General features: G+C 38.4%; 1 protein-coding gene across 1 annotated transcript in view; it reads left to right on the forward strand.

The window, feature by feature from the left end:
• Nucleotides 1–14146, forward strand: part of EYS (eyes shut homolog) — a 1404981-nt gene that overhangs the window by 1210548 nt on the left and 180287 nt on the right. Inside the window, exon 25 of the mRNA XM_070074646.1 lies at nt 1458–1630. Coding sequence (XP_069930747.1) covers nt 1458–1630 — 173 coding nt within the window. The remainder of the gene's footprint in view (nt 1–1457; nt 1631–14146) is intronic.

The raw sequence follows: 14146 nt of genomic DNA on the forward strand, positions 1-14146 counted from the left end.
AATATAAATGCTTAACACTAAGCTTTCAACTCCAAGTTAGGAAGCAAAAGTACATTAACTTTATCCAGGCTCCAACAATATTAAGTGTCTAACTAACACTTTAAGCTGCACAAGAAAATAACTCCATACCTGCCAAGTGGTCTGGCCATGCTTTTACCATGATTCTAAAGCAGTGAGGAGCAGGTATTGGCTCAGCAGTTCTCAAAACTTTGTTTTATAACCCAGAAAGAGAAGAGTTTGTCTAGGATACTTTATCATCATCTTAGTGAAATGGATCTATAATCCCCCAGTACCAATTTTGCAAATGTCTAAGATTCTATGTCTAGCAACTATGTGTATCTACATAAGGCAAGAAGTATGAACTACATAAGCAAGGACAGAGAAAAAGGGGAAGAAAATCAATATTCAGTGGGTTTCATTTAACTACAAATGACAAAAATCCCACTCAAACTGAATTTAAAAACATAAAAAGAGATAGAATATATTAGTTCACCTACCTTCAGAATATTGGCTAGATCTGGTACCCAAATAGTGTAATTAACCATCTATCTCTCCCAGTCACTTGCATTTCCTTACTAGGTATTATTTATTGTCAGCCAGGATTTCCCCTCTTGAGAGCCAAGTGCCAGCAGCAACTACCAGCCTACCAGTCCCAGCAGAAAGTCCTATCCTAAGAGTTCTAGCAGAGGTACTAGGGATCCAACTTTGACTGGTACCAAGGACTCAATCGCTTGCCTGGTACCAAGGACAGAGTCTTTCCCCCTCACAGGCCACAGAGGATGAAGATGTAGAGGGGTAGGTCCTGCAAAGGAAAATTGCAGCTACTGTCACTTTAAAAAAGGAAAAAATAGAACAGAGAATCCCAAAATAACAGATTCCAACTCCCTTTCCCCTCCTGAGACTGCTACCCTGGCTCTGCCTGCAGCAGCACTTGAGGCCTAGAGCCACCAAGCCACATTTTAAGTTGGAGAGTTGTACAATCATTATAGCTCCCCACTGTGCCTTTTTTCAGAATTACCACAAGTACACCTCTTGGAGGACTTTGGCCTCTGTAGGAGAAGCTTAACACCAGCTTAAAATTCTCCAAGCTTTGAGCCTAAGATGGCTTTTCCTAACAGGCATTTGAAGTCCTTTATTGATGAAGAACCATACATTTTTAATGAAGCCCTGGAAAGGTACCTAGAGTGTAATAAAAGATGGGATAAATCAAAAATAAAAATAGATGGCTTAAAATAAAAATCATAGCTTCAAACAATCTATAAGGCCATTAATCTCCTTTCAATGTAAAGTACACAGCCTAAAATAATCAAAAGTTGAACACAAAGGGAAAAAGGATAGATGGAATGTAGTTATAATTTTACTTGTATATGTGTACATTCATATATGTGTGTGCCTACATGAAGATGTATAAAATATCAGGTTTTCTGATTGCTTTTTAATTCCTTTTTTCTTCTCAGTGATGGTGAAAACTGGTTTTGTGAGTGTCCAAGGCTGTATTCTGGCCAGCTGTGCCAGTTTTCAATTTGTGAGAACAACCCGTGTGGAAATGGTGCCACCTGTGTTCCAAAATCTGGAACAGATATTGTCTGCCTCTGCCCATATGGGAGGTCTGGACCCCTCTGCACTGATGGTAAGAGCCTTTGATTATATTATAAATTTTATTTATTTATTTTCACTTTATTTTGAAAGACAAAAGAGAGAGAGAAATATCTTCCACTGATTCACTCTCCAAGTGCCCACAACAGCTGGGTTCACCCAGGTCAATGCCAGGAACCTGTAATTCAAACCAGGTCTACCACATGGGTGGCAGGGACACAAACACTTGACCTATCACCTGCTACCTCTCAGGGTGTGCATTAACAAGAAGCTGGAATAGGAAGAAGTACCAGAATATAAAGCCAGGCATTCCGGAGCCAGCGCTGTGGTTCACTTGGCTAGTCCTCTGTTTGTGGTGCTGGCATCCCATATGGGCGCTGGGTTCTGGTCCCGGCCGCTCATCTTCCAGTCCAGCTCTCAGCTGTGGCCTGGGAAGGCAGTGGAGGATGGCCCAAGTGCTTGGGTGCCTGTACCCACATGGGAGACTGGGGTGAAGCACCTGGCTCCTGGCTTCAGATTGGCACAGCACCGGCCGTTTCTACCATCCTAATACACTCGGGGGGTAGTAGAAAATATTGCCATCTCACTAGTCCAAGTGATCAATTTCAGTTCACAATTGATCATAATGAAAGGACTAAGAGTCAAAGGGAGCACATAAACAAGTCTAGTACCTGCTAATACTAACTGATAGAATAAATAAAAGGGAGAGTGATCCAACATGGGAAGCGAGATACTCAGCAGACTCATAGAATGGCAGATGTCCTAAACAGCACTCTGGCCTCAGAATCAGCCCTAAAGGCATTCGGATCTGGCTGAAAAGCCCATGAGAGTATTTCAGGCATGAAAAGCCAAGACACTCTGGCAAAAAAAATAAAAATAAAAAAAACCTAAATGAAAGATCTCTGTGAGTGAGATCCCAGTGGAAAGAACAGGTCTTCAAAGAAGGAGGTACCTTTCTCTGAAGGGAGGAGAGAACCTCCACTTTGACTATGACCTTGTCTAAACAAGATAAGAGTCGGAGAACTCAGAGGGCTTCCATAGCCTTGGAAACTCATGACTGGAGCATAGGGAGATTACTGATGCCATAAACAGGAGTGTCAATTGGTAAAGTCAACAACAGGAGTCACTGTGCACTTACTCTTCATGTAGGATCTCTGTCCTTAATGTGCTGTACATTGAGACTTAATGCTATAACGAATACTCAAACAATATATTTCACTTTGTGTTTCTATGGGGGTGCAAACTGTTGGAATCCTTACTTAATGTATACTAAACTGATTTTCTGTAAAAAAAAAAAAAAAAAAAAAGAAGAAGAAATTATCAATTCCCAACTTGACTCTCACTGGGATTAAACATGACAATAGGTCTGATCTGATTTCATCATCATTTAAAAAATCATCTATTATTTTTCACTTTATGATTCTGTGTGGGAGCAAACTGTTGAAATCTTTACTTAATGTATGCTAAACTGATCTTCTGTATATAAAGAGAATCGAAAATGAATCCTCATGTGAATGGAAGGGGGGAGGGAGAGGGAAAGGGGAGGGTTGTGGGTGGGAGGGACGTTATGGGGGGGAAGCCATTGTAATCCATAAGCCGTACTTTGGAAATTTATATTTATATTCATTAAATAAAAGTTAAAAAAATATAGAACTATAGACTGTCTAAGGAAAAAGTGTAAGCCCTTGGGATACCAATACTTTGGTATCTGGTAGAGGAGAGAAAGTCATATTCCATAACAATGCAACCTCTCACCTCTTCCCTCCAGCAAACACTCCCTATCTGCTTTCATCCCATAAATATTGTTCCTTTTGTGATATGATCTGGTCATAGCTTGGATTCCCCACAAAAATAGAACATGAATTTAAAGAAAAAAAGATTGCAATCAAGTTGTTTACTTTGGAAGTACAACAAAACCCAGGAAACAGAAGTGAAGACCTAGAGAGAATGCTGTGGGGATGGGGAGAAGCACAAAGGCACATACGGAGTTGAACAACTCCATGGGCAGCTGTGCTTGCCTTCGCTGGGATCTTCCGAGGAGCTGCACAAAAATGGGTCTCATTGTCTGCTTAAGGAGCGCAAGGGAGAAGTGCTTAACCACTGACTCATGGTTCATTTTGACTGAGGGTGGTCCCACAGGACATTCATTCTCCCATCTGTCTAGATTGCTGTGCAACACTGCATAGAGTGCAGGTGTCCTAGTTGACAGCCTAGGATGAAGAGAAGCTGGCGATGAAGGAAAGGGAGCGCAACGAATCAGCATTCCATTTCAATCACAAAAGCCCACTCAAGGTTCACTCCCTTCATGAGCTGTTTTTACATCAGGCAGGCATCAATGCTTTATTAATTCTACCAATTAGTGTGAAATGATTCTTCCCCCAAATCATTCTTGGACTACACACAATCACTAATGTGACCTCTAGAAGAATGATCACACCATGCCGAATATCTATGTATTTATAGAGAAAAGCATAGGGCAAACCCCTAGGCCTAGTTTTTGCTTGGTTAAGACATGTTAGAATAAGCTCAGAATAGGATGTGGGACTTTGCTTTTTTATTAATGAAAAGTCAGCTATTTTATTTCATCAGCAGTTATACCTACTACATTGCACTTTCCTTTCAAATAACATCCGTTTCTACCATCCTAATACACTCGGGGGATAGTAGAAAATATAATTGGAATATTTCCTACCTTGTTGATAGTTTCAGTAGGGATTTTATTTTTGGGGTTTATAGCAGTGATGACGAGATCTAAAGCAAATAAATGTTGCAAATAGAAAAGCTGCGATAGACTTCCTTTGTAAAGAGCTTTTCTTTCCACATCTCATCATTCATACTTCCTATTTCCTCTTCCTGTGCAAGAACAATCTATCTTGTTTTCTTAACCACATCATTCTAAAGACAATGGGGGAGTGCTTTATCACCACTCTTGTCCTATTATGTCCCTTCTATAAACATTTCTTAATTAATTTGCATTATCCTCCTAATTTAGAGTTCCCAATGAAATATATCCCTAGAGGAAAGCAGGAAAATATACTGAGAGCTCAGGCTCCAGAACCAATTCAACTGGGTTGGAATCACTGTTCATCTTCTGCCTAGCTGGCCAAGTGACCTGGGCCAAATTACTTGGTCTCACTGTACTGCAGCTTTAATGAGACTAATTCTAGAACTTACCTTCTAAGAGTCATGGAAATAAGATAATCCATGTAGTGTTTAACACATTTTCAGCATATACAAAATGTTTTTTTTTTTTTTCAAGATGGTCAGGGTAGGATTCTTATCCTTCACCTGAAGCTGCTACTTCCTGCCATTGTAGGAAGGAAGGCTGAATCTCCACCCCAGCTAAAAAGAAAGTTCTCTAGAATGTCAGTGAAACCCCAAATTAATTTCCTTTCAAGAATTTTCTGGGGCCACTGTTGTGGCACAGCATGTTAAGCTGCTGCCTGTGATACCAGCATCCCATGTTGAGTACCAATTCTAGTCCTTGCTGCTCCACTTACAATTCACTTTCCTGCCAATGTACCTGGGAAAGCAGCAGAAGATGGCGTAAGTGCCTGGGCCCCTGCCACCCAAGTGGGAGACCCATATGGAATTCCAGGCTCCAGGCTTTGGCTTGGCCCAGCCCCAAGGTTGTAGCCATTTGGGAAATTAACCGGAAGATAGAAGATCTCTTTTTCTCTCTGTCTTTCCCCCTCTCTCTGTGTAATTCTGCCTTTCAAATAAACAAAATAAACCTTTTTTAAAATAGAGTTTTTCTATGTTAGCGACACACTTTGCAGGGATTAAAGACAATCCAAGGTATTACAAAATCAGGGAGGAAAGCAGCACTCCGGGGACTTGGATAATCACCAGGCTACTTAAGGACAAGATACTTCTGTAAAGCAGCTTAATGTCAGACTGGCATTTTATAACAGTATATTTCAAGTACATGCAATTTTCTGTCATGTAAGCTCATAACTCTTTTGATAGCCTCCCCTCTGATATGATCCAGCTTCCTCTCTCTACCTCAGCAGCCATTTGATTGCCCTGCTGTTCAATGCGTATCAGAATCCCTCATTCCTGACCATGTTTACATCTGTATTTTCCAGCTCCTGGTAAAAAAGAAATGTGAAAGATCAAGCCCCATCCCAGAGGAAACAGGGACAATTGTGGCCACACCATAAAGTGTGCAGAATGGCGATTCTTCTTACTCTAGGTTGAAGGCAGCCTTTGAGTAGCATTTTTTTCTTCCTTAAGACCTGAGAAAAATTGCCTTTCCCTTTGCTCAGTGGGAAGGGGAGCACCTCCCACACAGCACACACACTTCCCACCCCTTATTTCAGCATCTGAAAAGATAAAAAGTTAGGTTGACACTTATAAAATAAAAGCACTTATATAAATATATTTTTCAATGTACAGTGAAATTTTCTTGAAAAGTAGCCTCAATGGACTCCTGCTACCCACTCCATCAACACTGTATTAGGACCTTCTTTCTCTATGTAGCAGCAACCCCAGCACAGCAAAGTTAAGTTTACCATTTCAGTCACTGCCATCAGTACCATGTTTTTATGTACAAATAAGTAATATGTGTGTGTATTTGGAGAACATGTTCTGATCAAGGGCTTTCGTTAGATTTAAATATTGCTCATATGTCTGTATTTAATTCTATATCTCTCTGAAAGCACTGTGCTTCCTCCTAATGGTCTGTGGATTTTATTTACACAGTTACATATAGTGTCATATGTGTTTTTATATGAAATATATATAAATACAAAAACACATACACATAATACATACATAAAATAATAAGGTATTTACAGTTGCAAAAGGGTCTTCAAGTTGTCTGGCCAATATACCCTTTTATTTTCCTTTTTCATTAATACATACTTCATTTTTTCAATTTACTTGTAGAATACTTTAATGGAGCATTAAATCTCTGACTATAATATAAACTAAAAATATGTTATCTCTAAAATTTTAGAAAGCAAGGAAGGGAGTGTAGGAGACAGAAAGAGAAATAATTATATTCTTGGAGTTGAATCTATGAACTTCATTAAATCTGTTCTAAATAAATAAATAGAAAAAAATTTACAGGCAGAGTGACTGAACAAGAGGGAGAGACATGAACAGAAGGGTCTTCCACACTGGCCAGCTCTGGTCCAGGCAGAAGCCAGAAGCCCAGAAATCCATCCTGCTCTCGCGTGTGGGTGCAGAGGCCCTAGTACTTGGACTACCATCTGCTTCCCTCTCAAGCACATTAGCAGTGAACCAGATCAGAAGCAGAGCAGCCAGGGATTGAACCTGTGCTCTAATGTGAGATGTAGGTGTTTCAAGTGGCAGCTTAACCCACTGCACCACAATGCCTGCCCCAACATCTGATTTTATTTGGGGCAGCAATGTACTTTCCTGTCTCCCTTGAAGTGGAGTGTGGCCATAGCACTAAATTCTGGACGATGATGGTAAGCAAAAGTGTTAGAGTATTGTGCTGACCCCTAGAAAACATCCTTAAGAGAGGAATAAACACCCAACCTTCCATCTTTCTGAAGACTGGAAATACATAAATGTAGAGTCAAAAAGATGAAATAATCTTAAATTCATGATTACTATAAAACCACCACTGGACTTCATGTTAATGAGAGAGAAGTAATCTACTTTTGTTAAACCAATGTTATTTTCATGTGTTATCAACTAAACCTAGTCCTTATACAGTGTCAAGATGTTCCTGAACTATATATCCTGAAATGTTTTCTTAAATATTTCTATTTTATTCACAAACCTTTAGACTCCTTCTCAAAGAAAGAAAAAGGACAAGATTTCTGGTGGTATCTTTTTTTAACTCATTTCAGTCTAATAAATCTAATAAATTATAATTTAGAAAATATTTTTGCAACTCAGTGAAATTCTGATCAGAGTATTATTTATTTATTTTTTAATGTTTTAAATTTATTTTTATTTGAAATAGTTACACAGAGATGGTGAGAGAGAGAGAGATCAATCTTCGACCTTCTAGTTCACTCCCCAAAGTGGCACAATGGCCGGGGTTGGTTAGGCCAAAATCAGGAGCCTGTAACTCCATCTAGGTCTCCCATGTGGGTGCAGGGGCCCAAGGACTTGGATCATCTGCTGCTGCTTTGCCATGTGTATTAGCAGGGAGATGGATCAAAAGTAGAGTAGCCAGGACTCACACTGGTGCCCATCTGGGATACTAGCATTGCAGGCAGCAGCTTAACCTTCCATACCACAACATGGGTCCCAGAGTATGATGTCAATACAAAGAAATAACATGGGAAGAAGCAAAATGAAAAAACTACCTTTTTCATATTATAAAAATAATAAAAAAGCAAATTTAAGTCTTTCTTGTGAAACTTTACCTCTTATATTAAAACTACCATTATTGGGGGCAGCATTGTGGTGTAGCAGGTTAAATCTCCACCTACAATGCTGGCATCCCATATGGGCACTTATTCGAGACCCAGTTGCTCCACTTCAAATCCAGCTCCCTGCTAATGCGCCTGAGAAATCAGCAGAGGATGGCCCAAGTCTATAGGACCCTGAGCCCACCTTGGGGACCTGGAAGAAGCACCAGGCTCCTAGCTTCAGCCTGGCCCAGCCCTAGCCATTGAAGCCATTTGGGGAGTAAACCAGCAGATGGAAGATCTCTCTCACTCTGCCTCTCTTTCTTTCTCTGTAACTCTACTTTCAAATAAATTTTAAAAAGAAAAAGAAAACTGTCACTATCATGCAATTACACTAAATGAAAAAATCAAATAGTTTATAGACTTTCATATCTTAATTTCTAGGCAGCTACACATCTGTTATTGCCCAATTTTAAGCAAAAAATAAAGAATGTTCACCATCAAACTCTTACAGTTTTTCTCCATCAATAGAACATTGTCAGTAGAACACTTAATGCCAAAGGCTAATTTTGTTTATTCACTCCAGTATGTCGTTTTTATTTAACAACCTCGCACAATTCTGTCTTCCAACACAACCATTTCCTGCTTATTAGAAATGTCCTTGAAATGGATGGACTACAAACAAGCAGAATGGTGTCTCCTGAATGTATATATATGCATATGAATTGGATTTTGTAGACTGTGTGTGGAAATATCAACCCCTGCTGTTTATCCTGAAGCTCACCAGAGACTTTAACCTTGCAGGTCTGTCAGCCCAGGCCCTTCCACAAAGAGTTATTTTTTGTATCAAATGAATACTGTCAGATTCTACCACACCTATCAGGTTATGCTTGGTTGGTTTAAAAGCTATAATAATGTGATGCACCTGCCAGTTACTAAGCAGTGGAGAGTGCAAACACATTCATTGTGCATAAAATAAAAAGCTTCACCAAAATGGAAAATAGATTAGAGACTGAACAAATTTATGCCATATGAAAAACTGTAAAGTCAATATTTTATGAGGAAGCAATTTAATTTATTGATCATTAGGAATGAAATAAACAGTGGATGGAGATGCCCATATGTGATATAAATTGCTAGTCAGTATTAGCAGCTATTCAAGTTTTTCTTTGTTTATATCCCTGACAAGCTCAAATTGCACCTTTTGTAATACTTTGTCACTCCATCCCTTTGATCTTGAAAATGGTCTCCTATTTTCCTTGGGATAAAATAAGAACTGCTTAAAATGATGTATAAACTTGGCATGGGCAGTCCCCAGCTAGCCCAATAACCCCCACATTATCCACCCTCTATCAGAATGCTCTTCCCACTATTTTCTCTTTACCTTTTAAATGTTGGCCATGCATCACACCAGTCTTTTCATCAAACTATAAGTTCCACCAAGCTAGTCACTGCATCTGCCTTGTTTATCACCATATCTGCAGAGCAATGAATGGTGCCTGACACCTGGTTGCTGTCAAAGTTTAGTTGAGTTGAAAATAATCTGAAAGTATTTCAGAATATTAATCTAAGCTGTTACCTGAGCCTACTATGATACCTATTACTTAGGAGGTAGTCAACATGTATTTATTAAATTTGAAAAGTAACCTAATAAAATAATCAACAAATGCTCAAAATCCAGAACATTTTCAAAATGGTATTCTACAGCTCATTAATCCAACAAGGTGGTCCATAAGACTCTGGCATGTAAGTAACTCACACTTATGGAGTGATTACTCTATCAGGTCCTGTGACAACTGCTCTACATTCATGCTTTTACATGATCATTATAACCCAACCAGGTATGTCATTATTTCCATAATACTGATGGAGGAGGTGGGGTTTCAAAATGTTAAATGACTAGTCAAAAGAGTTACAGTTCATTAGCAGTGACTTCAGTATTTCATTAAAACACAATGTAGTACTCTATTGCTATTTCTGGAATTCAGTGTATAGTAGCACAGTAATGAATCTGAGAAATTCTATGATATCAACACAACACAGAATTAAACCAAGAAACTCTTCTTTTCTCAAACAATAAGCCTATAAAAGAATATACCAGTCTAGTTTTTTCCCAAAGTAGGGTATGCACATTCCATTGTGACATTGAAAGAAAGTATTCTTCTCTTTGTTTACTATAATATTTTAATTCTTATGTTTTATATTTTATTATTTCATATTGCTTGAATATATGTATATAATTTTATATAAATAATATATATGAGGTATGAACACAAAGATTTGGAGCCCACCCATCTAAACAATCCTCTTTCAAACATGAACTGAGATTTTTGTTAGCTACATGGATTTCATAGAACTAATTTGTAGTTTCTGCTTGAAAGGCTTTGGATAATTCATTCTGCAGTTGTGTTTGGTTGGAGAAAACAGGAGAGTGGTCTATTCAAAATGTGCTTACTCTTGATTTTAAAGTCCTTTAAAACTACCCACACTCCCCAATACAATCAAGCTTAATTAAGTTCTCTAAGTTCATGTTAACTAAGCTGTGGAAAATATTTCAGGAAGATTCAGGAGGAGAGTATCTCCAGCCTCAGCTAATACTATCAGCAATCTCATCACCGAAAGTCAAGGATTAAATGTGCATATGTCTTATGGCCTTTTTATGGAAAAGTGCCCATTTATGGCAGACATTCCGAAACATGAGGAATTAAACAAGACCACTTAGACCTACACTAAATTGCATAAGATGGAGTTATTTCCACTCCCTTCTTTGGTTTGCAATTTAATTTTTAAAATGCTTAAAATTATGTATTTAGCAATTTTGTTTTGGCTTATCTCAGTTGAGTCACAGGACTTGATTTATCATTTGTTCTTTTACCAAACAAAGACACTTCAATGTTTTAAGTAGCTTGAAAAGTACTCAACATTTGATAAAGAACCCATGACCATTTAATATGAATTTCTAGTAATTGAGTTAGGTGGATGCAAATAGAGACATGAAGTGATGCTTCATATATGTGTTTAATATATATGAAAAATATATTATATATATTTGGATATAAACTTTGGGAAGTTGACACTTTTAGGGGCATCATATCATAAGAAAATTTCAAGACAGAGAATACAATTAATTTTGTCAACTCAGACAAATAAAAATTTTCTTAGAGGAAAACTAGTTCAACAAGAGGGTAGTTTTAGGAAGTGTTATAGACTCAACTGATCAAAATGACTTAAGTGGCAACTCCAATACGCTCATGGCTTATGTTTTTTATTTATGATTTGATCACCAGGATCTGAGAGTCCTTACTATTATGTGTTTGTGAAATTAAGTTATAATTAAGTTATAATAAGATTAAATTAAGTTATAATAAGACTGAAAGCATGAAAGGAAAGAGAAAAGGAATGGTGACAGAAAGAGGCAATAAAAAGTGACAAGGGAGGAGAGGAAAAGAAAGATTTCTGAAAATTAATTATACTTTGTATCAAATCCTGACTTCACGTATACCCAGGTTATGTTAATATTATCCAGTGATCCAAAATCTAGATGTTCTCCACATTTTGTACTTTTAGCCTCACTAAGAAATAAAGGATAAAAACAAATGTAAGGGTAAGCAGACATATTATCAAGTCATGGTCCCAATTTTTCTGTAATGATATTTTTGTAAACCCTAAATGTGAACATGAGTGTAAAAAGAAGTTAGGAACATCCAATAGCAAAACACATATAAGCATATATCAACAATGACTCTTCGAGAGCTATTTGAATCTTTATTTTCCTAAGGAGAGGATGTTATAGGGATTATAATACTAAAAACAAGACTTCCTATTCATTTCTGAAATTAAAAAAGAAATACATTTTAAAATTCAAATTTCAAGAATAACTTACCAAAGGTCACCACTGAAGGTATTTTCAATTCGATTTTTTTTCTATTGACCAAGTGATAGACAAACATAGGTATATTTTTAATTTCTTTGTTCTAAGGAGATAGTACATGGGCCCTGAGTAAGGGATTTGCTTGCCATGATTTAACTCTTCCCTGCCTCTCTTGTTGGTCAGCCACTGGAGAGCATAACTCACGTGTCAGTAGCTTGTAAAGTTAATATAGCTCTTTGAAAGTCAGCATTTTACTGCCCATTTTAACTTGCATACTTGACTAAACACCTGGCAGGAACTATTCAGTCTTTACCAGAGGGCAGATCTAAATATTGCACCTAATGATTCAGCCTCAAAAATGACATTTCATAATTCCCTTTGCCATTTAAAAGTTGCCAAGGGTATTTTTGAATCTCATCTCTTTTTTTTGTTCTTGTGTATTGAACCAACTTGAAATTGTGAAAGTGAGACTCTTTCTGCCCCAAGTCTTTAAGCTCTGGAGGAAGAAAAGCTGTCATCAGGGTGAGTGGCTAATAATGCTGCCTGTTGGAGTGTATCCCTGTCACTCTCTAGGTGGATAGCTTAACAAACACCTTGTTGACAGCAAGCGCCAAAGGGGGCTTCCCTGACGGAGTAGCACGGTGGCTGCCCTGCTGAGTGATTCCCCTAAGTGCATGTCAGCATTGCTTGCTTTCTTCAAGATGGAGTTGGTTTTTTTCCTGAGATGGCTGTATCCACTGCATTTTAAATTTGATTGCTGTGTGAATTTTTAAAATAGAAAATTTAAGAAATAGATAATCCAAAGGAGTGTTTTGTTGGGGCTGGGGGATCGGCTGATTTTGTTTTTTGTTTTGTGTTTTGTTTCATTTTGTTTTTGTGAGGTTTTTTTTTTCTGGTTTGTTGACTATAAAATCCCTTTACAGTAGTGTCTGTTTCTTGTCTCCATTAAACCTCTCTCTTCCAGACTTGTTAAAATAGACAAACACTTAGGATTAAAGTGTATCTTTAGGATCCTGGCTTTGAGCTTCTGAATGTTGGTTTACTTCAATGTAGCCAAAGCAGAATGGAAAGTCTCAATAGCCATTTCTCCATCATGTTACAATACCTAAGGAATTACATCATTTCCCACCCGAAAATTAAAGGGTTTAGGGTTCCTCTCTGCCAATGGCTAAAAGCTCTTTCGGTTATTCAACATTTGCCATGTTGGAACAGGAGAAAATAAGAACACCTGCGTGATACACAAACGGTTGCAAATTTATGGGCATATTAAGCAAAGTCTAATTACAACCTGATAAAAAAAATGCCCTAGACAAAAGCCTATTTCCAGAGAAGCAAATCTTGTAAGACAAACTTAGAAATGATGATACCCCAAATGTACTCGTTGGTAAAATCGAAAAGAAATATTACTCAAAGCATTCTTAGCCATAGAAAGCAAAAGAACAGTGTCTGATTTTTTGACTCCCTACCCTAGGTTAGAGGGAAACATGATGCTGCAGCTTACCCAACTCCTTATTCCTTTAACATCTGCAGACTGTTAATTAATGAACATCACAGTTTAAGGAAGCTTGAATAGATATAATTTTATTAACTATCCAATCCTTACATATAGGTTACTATTGATAAGTAACAATTGGCCCTACCATTTTCCCATAAATATTCCTATTTTTTGCTTTGGATTTCCTTTGTATTTTTACTGGGAGACTTTCTGCCTCCACATTCTTTCATAATGATAACTATCTGTGTTTCTTTGTATAACACACCTTAAGCATCTTTTGTAAGGCTGGGCAAGTGGTGACAAATACTTTCAATTTCTGTTTGTTATGCACTCATAAATGAGAGCTACACCCTGTGTCCTCACGTGCAGTCACAGAGTTCCCACAATCTCAGCACACAAGGCTGAGGATCTGCTCCACCCTGCTAATCTGTCTCATCCATGGAAAGGTAGAGATGTTCCCAGAGCCAGTTGCCTGTTAGTCCTCTGCTTGGGTGGTTTGAGGCCTGGGCCTGTGATATGTTGAGAAGCTCACAGAACTACGTGAGTGCTCAGGCCCCTGTCAATACTCCCAGCCAGACTCAAAGTCAGTTGGGAACATGGATTATTCCTTCTGATAAAATCCCTGGATCACGCACATGCACGAAAGCCACCTGCCACAGCCCCTACTGGTTTCACAGTGGCTTTGTTCCCCCACCCCGCCCTGTTGCTGGGTGTGCACAAAACCTCTGCAGCCGGTGCTGATGTCAGAATGGCTCCTTCTCCCCAGCTGTTGCCAAATGTGTGCACCTGAGCTATTGCTGCTGCTACAGCTGTCAAGACGGCATCTTGTCCCATTTCCTGGCCACGTGC

The sequence above is a fragment of the Oryctolagus cuniculus genome, chromosome 5 (genome assembly GCF_964237555.1).
Source record: "Oryctolagus cuniculus chromosome 5, mOryCun1.1, whole genome shotgun sequence".
Lineage (NCBI taxonomy): Eukaryota > Metazoa > Chordata > Mammalia > Lagomorpha > Leporidae > Oryctolagus > Oryctolagus cuniculus.